General features: G+C 34.5%; 2 protein-coding genes and 1 non-coding gene across 3 annotated transcripts; 2 read left to right on the forward strand and 1 right to left on the reverse strand.

The window, feature by feature from the left end:
• On the forward strand, positions 1–4,667 carry LOC104895021 (uncharacterized). The gene is made up of 6 exons (XM_010681416.4): positions 1–254; positions 1,285–1,354; positions 1,664–1,840; positions 2,876–2,974; positions 3,060–3,305; positions 4,086–4,667. The coding sequence occupies exons 2-6, from the start codon at positions 1,292–1,294 to the stop codon at positions 4,413–4,415; spliced, it is 915 nt and encodes a 304-aa protein (XP_010679718.1). The 5' UTR covers positions 1–254; positions 1,285–1,291; the 3' UTR covers positions 4,416–4,667.
• A 724-nt stretch (positions 4,668–5,391) lies between these two features.
• Positions 5,392–8,963, reverse strand: LOC104895022 (protein AE7-like 1). Its single transcript, XM_057395469.1, has 5 exons — positions 8,644–8,963; positions 8,412–8,515; positions 6,798–6,897; positions 5,863–5,908; positions 5,392–5,733 (listed from the first exon to the last, which is right to left on the reverse strand). Exons 1-5 carry the CDS (start codon positions 8,764–8,766, stop codon positions 5,633–5,635), a joined length of 474 nt encoding a protein of 157 aa, XP_057251452.1. The 5' UTR covers positions 8,767–8,963; the 3' UTR covers positions 5,392–5,632.
• Positions 8,964–9,086: 123 nt separating this feature from the next.
• Positions 9,087–9,160, forward strand: TRNAI-UAU (transfer RNA isoleucine (anticodon UAU)). Its single transcript has one exon. It is a non-coding gene; the product is annotated as a tRNA-Ile (tRNA).
• The last annotated feature ends 1,563 nt before the right edge of the window (positions 9,161–10,723 follow it).

A 10,723-nucleotide genomic window follows, 5' to 3' on the forward strand; every position in this document is an offset into this window, starting at 1 on the left:
ACAATGTGAGTGGGCGGATTCACATTTAATTGGAATCTCAATTCTCAGCAATAGCATTCAATTTATAATTAAATTCCTCCATCTCTTCCTCCTTCGCACTTTCACGTTCTTCCTCCCCACCTCTCTCTCTCTCCTCAAAATTTTGGCAGTCAAACTACTAAATTAACTCTCTGCGTAAGTACAACTTTACTCAATTCTCTGACGCTTAACCTTCCTCTCCTTCTTCCATTTTTCTCTCTCCTCCTAAATTCCAGGTACACTTCTTTAGCTCGTAACTTTAACTCAATTTTAATCCCTCATTAGCTTATTTTTTTAGATCTGTAATTTCTATTAGCATTTTCTTTATATCAAGTTTGTCAATTTTTGCTTTTGTTTTTCTCTTTGTATTAATGCATGAATTTCGTTTTTCTTCCGTCTTTTTTTTCCTGATTATTGTTGATCGTCGTCTTAAATTTTAGTTTAGATTATTGAATTTATGCAGATGGTAGTATTTTCGCTAAATTTTCCTTTTTTTTAAAAAAAAAAATTATATAAGTGATTCTAGAGTATTGGACTTTTTAGTGTTGGACTCTCTCTTGGTGACTACATCTTATACATCACTATCAAGTTAAGAGTTTCTTTTAATTAATTTGTTAATACATTCTTTATCACAATTATTAGTCAAATTATTGGTGGAGTTGTTAGGAGATTATATAGGTGATCATGACATTATAGTTCTAAATAGAAAGGAAAAATTAAAATAATGTATATTATTTGGCAAGATTAGTTGAGCTAGTATAGGGTTAAAAGCCGTAAGAGATCAAAGTTACCTTTTTTGTGGCACTGTGATTGCAAAAATTTGTGGTACTTTTTCTGCTGTGGAATTTGGTAAATTTGGCTTTAAGACTATCAGTTCAACCCTAGTCTAAAAAGATCGGCGGAATATCGATTTTTGAGGTTGATCCTTGTGAATTTTGACTATTACTAATAAAGTAACAAGTACAATAGAATGATAATGCTAGGGGATAATGTGAGAATTGAGATGAATCAATTATGCACAATTGCTACATTGTAATTTTATAGAATTTTTGACATATTGATGGTCAAAGTTAGCGAGCTTGACCACTTAAGTAAATGTCACCTGAAGTATATTGTGAAGAGGTTGTAAATTGTAATAGTACTGCAAATTCTTATTTTAAGGTAATAGCTTGTATAATTTGCTGTCCATATTGATTTTCTGATGTAAATTTATGTTTTCGGCTGGTTGGTTAATAGTAGTGTCAATTTGCTGTTCCATACTTGTAGATCAAAGATGTTTCTTTGGAAGAGCTCTCAGAACCGTGATGAAAACGACCCCCTAAATCGAGATGCAAAGGTAACCTCCTTTTCATTCTATCGATCCCGAGTAACATTAATACCCACACAATTTTTTAACATTATCGAGTATTTTATTTATTGTACATGCAATTTTCCAATCGGTTAATTGTTTGATTTCTTTTGTGGGGGAAAAAAGAAAACCATTGGAGATAGCAGTCTGTCAGTATATGAAATTTAGAAGGTTTTTGTAGATAACCCAAACCATTCATCTTATCAAATTGATATTAGAGATTTAAATACATGTGGGCATTTTCTCAAGTCACATTAAACTTCTTTGTTGCCAAGTGACATACTGTTCCCTGTTCAGATCAAAGAACTTCGGGTGGCTCTAGGAGCACTGTCTGGGCGTCATTCAAAGTTCTGTACTGATGCTTGCCTAAGAAGATACTTGGAAGCAAGGAACTGGAATGTTGACAAGGCGAAGAAAATGTTAGAGGAGACAATGAAGTGGAGGGACATGTACAAACCCGAGGAAATTCGCTGGGTAAGACAGACATAGTTTGTTAACACAAATTATTAGGTGAATATATCAATCTAATCCCTGCGGCACTGCCTGCTTGGTTTTAGTAAGTGCTTATCATTTACTAGTGATCTGACCTTTTTATCTGGGTGGAAAATTTGGTTTCAAGTTTCTGAGGATTAATATCAATATTAAGAAAGATGGAAATTGGTTTTATTATCTGCGTTGGTATTGTCATGTTACACTCCAAACTTAAATGCCATGTTGGCAACTATGAGGTAAACTTATTATTGTTGTGCGATGCATATGTAAGCAAAGTTTTATCACTACTAAGACGGTGAAGTGACGTGGTTTTGTCTTCTATAGTTCTATTTCAAAGAATTTTAATTAACACCAATATTACCCTAATTTTAAGCAAAGGTAGCGGGGTGTGCAGGGGGCAGTTGGAATTGGATTCTTGCAGCCTAACCTGTAATAACAATGAAGTTGCTTTCTGTTGACACTTGACCTGAAAATCTAAAATCGAATGACCATATGCTATTGTTTTGAAATAGGACATTATAATCCAAAGCAATAGAACAATAGATCTACTGTTCACTTTTAACTGAAATGGCATATTTGCAGAACTCTTAACATTGCTGAACCAGCATGTGTAACTCACTTTTAATATGATAAGACTCCTTAGCTGATCCTTACTTCTTGGCTTTACTGCTGAGAACTTGTACATTGAGGAGACGAATATCAAGAATGTGAAGCTAGCCGCATTGTGAAGCGTATTTGTTATCCATGTGTTTCCTTGACCCTCTGTGAAACTCTTAGTGTAATAAATTCTGTCAAACTGTGTATCATGAGAAGTTCCAAGTATAATTTTGAAATGGAAGTCAGTATGGTCTCACATTTTGGCACCACTTGGAATCATCCATAGGAGCTTGACCATTATATATTTCATAATGCTCTTGCAGCATGTACATGTACATAGTCGGAGCTTTTAAAATCTTGAAGCTTTCTATGAGAATGTTTGTACTATCTGATTTTTTGTTTTTTCATATTTGTTTATAGCATGAAGTTGCACATGAAGGGGAGACAGGAAAGGTTTCCCGGGCAAACTTTCATGATCGTGAAGGAAGAGCTGTCCTTATAATGAGGCCGGGGAAGCAGGTTGATCTTCAGAGTTCTGTCTTGTCCTCTGGAAAGAGTTTATGCTTAGATTTTGTAAAGCTGAACTTATCTGTCTATGTTGCAGAACACCACATCAGGAGAAGGAAATATCCGCCACTTAGTCTATTTGTTAGAGAATGCCATTCTTAACCTGCCCGAGGGCCAAGAGCAGATGGTCTGGCTGATAGATTATACAGGTTTTTCAATGAGCACCAATGTATCAGTCAGAACAACCCGAGAGATCATTAATATTTTGCAGAACCATTATCCTGAAAGACTTGGTATAGCAGTTCTTTACAATCCACCAAGGATCTTTCAGGCATTTTGGAGGGTTAGTTATGCTTCATATGCATTTCAGTTGTTGTTTATTTCTCCTGATGTATTTCCCATTTCTAATTTGGCAACTATTCATAGGTAAATAAAATCCTCATATAAAAATTCGAATATATTAGATAAAACATAGTCATGTAGGGTCTTGTTTGATTTGTCTCATTTTGTGCATTTGGACAATTAAACTTTCATAATGTTTACTAATATGTAATTAAATATGTTACCGATACAAAACGTGCATTGACTAAATGGGAAGTCTATTAAGGGACGGAGGGAGTATCTCTATAAAAATCAATAGCATAAGCTGCCATTCTGTGAAGGGGGGCAGTGCCATCCTACCGTTTGTGTTTATTTGTTGAAACTTATTGGTTAAGCACCTCTCTCCCTTTGATAAAACATACCAGCTCTCGTTTGCATTACATAATCATCTTTGTGCTAGAGTCTGATCTAAGTAGTCCTAGTTTTGGAGTCTCATCCAAATAGCCCTGAAGAGTCTGGTGTACGGAGTAGCCAGACACATATTCCTATCCTCAGCCCAGTGCATGGTTTCTTGTAGTTTGATCAAACTTTTAAGCATTGAATTTTGTTACTTTCTGTCCCTGTTTCTCTTTCCAAAGATGCATTAATACTAGTAAGAAAATGAAATAAGTGTCTTCTTGTTCTCAATTATGTGTATTAATTTCTTGATCTTTGCTTTAATATATGATGGAAACGGCTTAAGCTATTTCTCCTCCAAATTTCTTGAAGTTATCTGATAACAATTGTTCATTACATATCTCAGGCTGTAAAATATTTCCTGGATCCTAAGACTTTTCAGAAGGTGAAGTTTGTTTACCCTAAGAACAAGGACAGTACGGAGCTGATGAGGTCTTACTTTGACGTGGAAAACCTTCCAAAGGAGTTTGGTGGGAATGCAACATTAGAATATGACCATGAGGAATTTTCAAGATTAATGGCTGAGGATGATGTGAAGGCTTCTAGATACTGGGGATTTGACGACAAGCCATGTCATGCTGCTCAAGTATGTGCAGGTCGAGATATACCTGTGCAGGTGCAACCCATTCTTGCAATTGGACATTCAAAAGCTGAAGTAGCTCCCGAGCCATTTTAGGTAGCATTAACAACATATTGTAAACTGATAGATATGGTGAGTAAGTGCAGAAACAGACCACCAGCAATGTTAATGTCATAACTCATAACGAATAAGTGCTTGTACTTTGCTTAGAACAAGAGAAAACACAACTTAGTTTGTTGTGCCTCGGTTGTATTTTGCTTATATGCAAGGGAGCATGGCTGTAGCCATTCTGCAGCTCAGAATACTAGGTCTTATCATGAAATATGCTTTGAACTAATTTGATCGGAATCTTCTTACGGCTCTTGGTAGGTGGTAATAATGAATTTTATAGGTAGCTTTGTGAAGAAAATCTCACGCCAATAACTACAGTAATTTTGTTCATTCTCAAACGTAATTTCCTCTTAAAATTTTTGTTATTATCCTCGTCAATTCCGAATGTGAAGCATGAAAATCCATTGATGGTTTTCACGTTTCTGAACTATTCCCTTTCCCAAAACCTTAGCCATTTTCCGTGCTAATGAGACTCGAAAACAGCTGAAGCTTAAGGCTTCCCCATATTTGAAACCCGATTAGTTGTTCTACATTAGACTTCGGGCCTGTTCTCTCCAGCTTATTTTCAATTCAGATCAGACCAGTTCTTGACAGTACTTTTACTCTCACATATCACTATTCAGTTCAGTTGTTTTATGCCGAAGAGAACATGCCTTTCCTACCAATGCATATATGTTTTCCTTTTCCCTTCTCTATACCAACAAGCTTTTGAGGGGGTTCCTTAAACTTCCAAAAAATCAATACCCCTAATGATTAACCTACTTGTTTTCTTTTGGCAGCCCACATTTGACTGTCTTTACTTAGTCAGTCATTGCAAGATCGAAGGAGAACAAGAAATTTCACATTTCAGCTGTTAATTGTCTTGCAATGGCCGAATTGCAGTAGACTGTAGGCAGCAAGTCAGCAACTGAACAAATTATGTCAGGCTTAATGACTGACAAGAATCAAATCCATGCCCTAATTAACACAACAGGCATTTTACATTAGACGGCAAAATACATGCAGTTCTCAGCTTACAAACAACGTTTTGAAATCGATTACATTTTTACTGCTTTACATACAGTTCTCAGCTTACAAACAACGTTTTCAAAACGATTACATCTTTACTGCTTTACATACCGAAAGTCTCACATTCCGTACAAGGTTACAAAGGGTTTAACTGTACATTGGGTGACAGAACAGAAACATAGCACTAGAACTAATCAAAATTCATCAGAAGAGAGGCACTCGTCCACAAGCTGGCGAAGGTTCGGATTCTCTAGGGCTGCTGCAACTCTCTCTTTATCATTTAATTGTTTATTCACTGTCGAAAAAAAGAAAATCCAAAGCACATGAACAACGTGCAAAGAAGATATTTATATATCCCTTGATTTTTCATCCAGCAAATTATTAATAAATTCATTACAAAATTTAAATTATCTGCAAGCTTCACCTGATTCTTCATTTGCATGAGAGCCAGGGGATACCTTGATGTCAATCTGTGAAATAATGATCACATCAACCAAATCAAGAAATCACAGGGTACCATGCAGAACTCCAAATACATAGAATCAAAAGTAAGAGAGCCAAAGAACATGTTAGTAGCTTGATATACGTGGAAAATGAAATTATCTGTTTAACAGCAGAAAGGTGCTAGTAGAATTACAAGGATTGACAATTTCTACTTTCTAGTATCTTACGAATACAGCCTCACAAGTCAAGGTTCCATGTCAGTCTAAATCAGGTAAAATATTAGTACTTCCTCAGGGTTTTTTACTCGCAACACTATTTTTTTTCATCAACTCCAATGCAATTTTGGGGTATGAGAAAGGTAGAGAGGAAAAAAAGAGAGGGCCCATGTGATTGGAGAGAGATAGAGAGAAAGGAAAAGCAAAAATAGATAGTGTTGCAAGTAATTAATTATTTCCCTTTTAGGAAAGTGTTGCGGGTGAAAAAAAAAACGGATGAAGTATTCCTATCATTTATGGAGTAGAGATGCACAAATTGATCTTAGTGTAATTGACAATTGTCATCAAACTCAACTAGTACTATGACCCTTAAAGTACTAGAACTGCTCTTATATAGGATGCTTTTCTCAACTGATTCTCACTTCTTTCAACTTATTAGCTCTGAATTTAACTTATCTGAACTTAATTCCTGAAATAAACAAAGAAAAGTTGAGGAGAACAGAGTGGTAGGGGCTTATTCCTCCAGATTGTTGACTCTTAATGGCAAGATGACTACATGAGACACTGTTCTTTCAATGTGATAGATTAAGAGTACCATTTTCAGCCATAAGCATTCTATGTGAAGCATAAGCAAAACAAGAAATAATGAAACATAGCATAATAACAAGTTCAAGCAAATGGGAAAGGCAGAACAACTCACCTTATAATGTGGTGGAAAACAATGCTTTAGCTTAACTCTTAGGCACAGACCAATAACAGTTGCCATACTACAATGCTGGATGGTTGGGGTGAAAGTTATCCTGTTGAACAAGATCACAATGCATGGGATCAGGAGGCGAAAAAACAGGCTAATCTAATATGAAATAGTACACAACATTCTCCAGCACGATCTTTGATATCAATTCTGAAGTAGAGTAGCAACAAAGTAAGCTGTGAAATTGCGTATAGCAGCTATTACTACAATCCACTACAAACTAATATTGGCATTGATCTTCCCCTAGTGAGGAAGCAAACAATCGAAAATGTTGCAATGGACGCAAGAAGAATATGTGGTGTATCTGATGAAGTTTCAAGTGCACTGTATCGGTGTGTTTCCCCTGATTGAGCATGTGAAGATGGAAAAGAATAGTTATAGGACAAGTGGTGAATGCTCAATCAGCGAGGTACAGATATCGATTGCCAGGGCACAAAATAGATATGTAAAGGTCTTCTGGGGCTCTATGATCTATCTACAGGGGACAGATACCTGTACACTAAAAGAATGGACAGTTTCTCATAAAACATTGGGAAACGGCCATAGTTAGGTGCGAATCAAACTCTTATGCTTAGATTGGAGAATAATTTTTTTTCCAAATAACAACCTCATATGACGTTTTTTTGACCGGAAACGGCCATAGTGTGACTTCAAATGTTCAAAATAACAAACTTGAAAGCAGTATAATGACTAGAATGCTAACACAGGTGAATTTGTTAAGAGTCCCCTACTTTTGATGAGTCTTTTCCCTGTGTTCCGTCTCTACTTTTTGTTCTACCTATAAGTAATGTTAGCATAAGACATGAGTGCATAACATGGGATGAAAAGAGTATAAGGTAATTTTTATATCAACTCCTACACTACCTAAAGTACCTAATCTGCCAATTTTCCAGAACAAAACAATATCCACTCAGCTTTTTATGGTCCATCCTTTGTTTCCTACCCCCAAAAATATAAAATAGTAAGGAAAAGAGAAATAACACTAGAGAAAAAAACCGAAAAACACTTGTGTCCCAAAAATGTAAACCGCATTTACACTGTTGCTATCAAACTATATCAACTTTTACATATGTATCATAATACAATTATAAGCATACACTTGTAATTTGTACTTTTACATATGTCTTGGTCTAATGGTTAGATTGACGTGCTGTGAACAATAGGACACAGGTTCGAATCCACCCTCTCCTTTGTAATTTATACTGCTTTCGTGGCTCATATAAATCAAAAAAAATATAAGCATACTCCAATAAGCTAACACAAAGATTAGTCTAAAGTTAACAAATGTAAACCAATATCTACTACTCATTATTCACTATAAGCTTCGATGTACCCTGCACATGATACACAGATACTCATACACTCAACTGTACCATATCGAATTGTATAATAAATGCATTGACCAATTTCTGGCAAAAGTTGGGTATATTTTAACCATAAAAAATTTTCAAGTACAACAGAAAAAAAAAGTTTAATTGAACATGATTCAATCAGATACAATTAATACAATACTACACAAAAAAATAAAAATAAAAACATAAAAAAATGAAGAAAACTCACAAAATACGACCAAGATTATCATCAACAGTAATAGATTCCTCAGAAAGAACACTGAGCTGCTCCAATGAATATGGGTGCTCTGGATCTCTTATATCCCTCACATAATTTGTAACAAAGTTAAAGAAATAAATTATAAACAAAACAACTTCATTTAAATTTTTCACAAATATATATATCTATAATAATAAATAAAATAAAAAAGTGATGATGAAAAAAAAAAAGAGTAAAGGATATCATAAACGTCAAGAGGATCAACAGCAGAGGAAGAGTCAACAGGGTGGGGTTGTTCGGTGCGGGCGATTCTATCTTTCTTAGCGTGGACCACTGGGTTGGCGTTGCACAATCCGACCGTCATTTGTAAATATGTTGAAGCTTCACAGACAGATCATTGATATTTTGATTCTAAGTTTTAATTTTAATTAAGGATGTGAAGATGTGAAGTGGGGGAAATTTAAATGAAATGAAATTAAATGCTTATAAATAGGAATTAGGGAGAGAGTGTGAGAGTTGAACTCTGTGGGGGAAATTAAAGGAGGAATTCTGGGGGCGTACAAAAGAGGGAAGTACGTGAGTTCATCAAATGGAGTGGTAACGCGTGGTTGAGGTGGATGCTTTGTTTTCTACGCTTCAAGAGTTTAAGGATTTATTGGAAATGTTTGAGTGATATAATAACTAAGTCCCGTAGCTCAGTTGGTTAGAGCGTTGGTCTTATGAGCCGAAGGTCGCGGGTTCGAGCCCCGCCGGGACTATATATTTTTTCTTTTTTCAGTCCTTATTTCTATTTTTTGCTTCTTATATCTGTATAGCTTTTTCTTTTTGTAAATATTTCATTTCTAATTTCGCCAATAATTATATTTTTTCTTTTTTCAGTCCTTATTTCTATTTTTTGCTTCTTATATGGGTATAGCTTTTTCTTTTTGTAAATATTTCATTTCTAATTTCGCCAATAATTTTTTAAAGGGTTATGCTATATGCAGCCTTTAAGGTTGTATATAAGACATAAATACACTACTTAAAATGAAAATAAGTTGTGAATTTATGGAAAAATTTTGCATTAATAAATGATCAGTTAATGCAACTTATTTCCATTTTTAGCTTCTTATATACAGCCCTTAGGGCTGCATATAGCTTTTTCCTTTTTTAAATATTGACTAATTTTTCCATTTTAATTATTAGTTTTGCTGAGAACGGTTGAATGTATAATTTCCCTGAAAAAAATAATTTCCTTGAAGAAAATAATTTCCTTGAAAAAAAAATCTCTAACATATATAATACGTATTGTAATATCAAATAAGTACTTTATAACTATTCAAATAAATAAATATAATACTAGCTACTGAGTTTGTTAGTAAAATGATATACCGGATGAAAGTTTCGGAAAAATTAAAATGGACTTATTAAGAAAAACATATTTGTGAGGTTTTTAACATCTTAATTATGTGCCAAAACATATTTGGACATATGTAGTTTTGATGTATCTCTAATAAGAGATATGGGGGGAAAACTAAAATTAATGAATAGTTTTTTGTTTATATTTTTCAATTATACATAATCTGGACCTGTCTTTCAAACACACATCTGACCATTAATATTTAAATCTATATTAACAAATATTAAGAAAATTTTTAATATTTAAGAGCTACACCTTATAAGAAAATTAATAAGATCCCACACAATATTTAAGGTGTTTAGCAATTAGAGTTTTGGAGCACAATGAGAGTTTCTGGACCACTTTTAAAATTTTGACTAGTCAAAAAACTCTAAAAGGGGTATTTAGAGAGAGAGAGAGAGAGAGAAAGAAAGAGAAAAGTTGGAATAAAAACTCTCACAATGAAGAAACTCTTAATACGAGCTTTTTCTTTAGAGGATTAGATAAAAATATATTTTTTTTTTTTTCTTTCAAAGGTAAGGAGAAGGTGCACTAACCGGACCGAAACCTCGCACAAGTCAATCCAGTCCGGGTTTGCAGGCAAGGCCCCTTGAGAGTACGTGACCTAAAAAAAGTACCCATGCTACATAGTATCATATCGAACATGGATAGGGGTACGAGTACGTGACCTAAAAGAAGTACTCATGCTACATAGTATAACGCTTATGTTTGAGAACTACACCTTATAAGAAAATTAATAAGAACCCATATAATATAGGGTTTTTTGTCAGAAAGAACCTAATAAAATACAAGTTTTGTGGGGAAAGACCTAATAATTATTATTTTTGTCTAAAAGGACCTAATAAAATACTTTCGATTGTCAATAGGAACCACTTTATGAATTTTCGGCCAAATTTACCATTTACCGACGTTGACCCTTTTT

The sequence above is a fragment of the Beta vulgaris genome, chromosome 6 (assembly GCF_026745355.1).
Source record: "Beta vulgaris subsp. vulgaris cultivar EL10 chromosome 6, EL10.2, whole genome shotgun sequence".
NCBI classification, from domain to species: domain Eukaryota; kingdom Viridiplantae; phylum Streptophyta; class Magnoliopsida; order Caryophyllales; family Amaranthaceae; genus Beta; species Beta vulgaris.

Coding starts and splice junctions, on each gene's coding strand:
- LOC104895021 (XM_010681416.4), top strand. CDS start 1,292: ATGTTTCTTTGGAAGAGCTCTCAGAACCGTGATGAAAACGACCCCCTA. Junction 1,355..1,663: donor CCCTAAATCGAGATGCAAAG/GTAACCTCCTTT, acceptor TTCCCTGTTCAG/ATCAAAGAACTTCGGGTGGC. Junction 3,306..4,085: donor TCTTTCAGGCATTTTGGAGG/GTTAGTTATGCT, acceptor TACATATCTCAG/GCTGTAAAATATTTCCTGGA.
- LOC104895022 (XM_057395469.1), bottom strand. CDS start 8,766: ATGACGGTCGGATTGTGCAACGCCAACCCAGTGGTCCACGCTAAGAAA. Junction 6,898..8,411: donor GATAATCTTGGTCGTATTTT/GTGAGTTTTCTT, acceptor CTTGTTCAACAG/GATAACTTTCACCCCAACCA. Junction 5,734..5,862: donor TCATGCAAATGAAGAATCAG/GTGAAGCTTGCA, acceptor TTTTTTCGACAG/TGAATAAACAATTAAATGAT.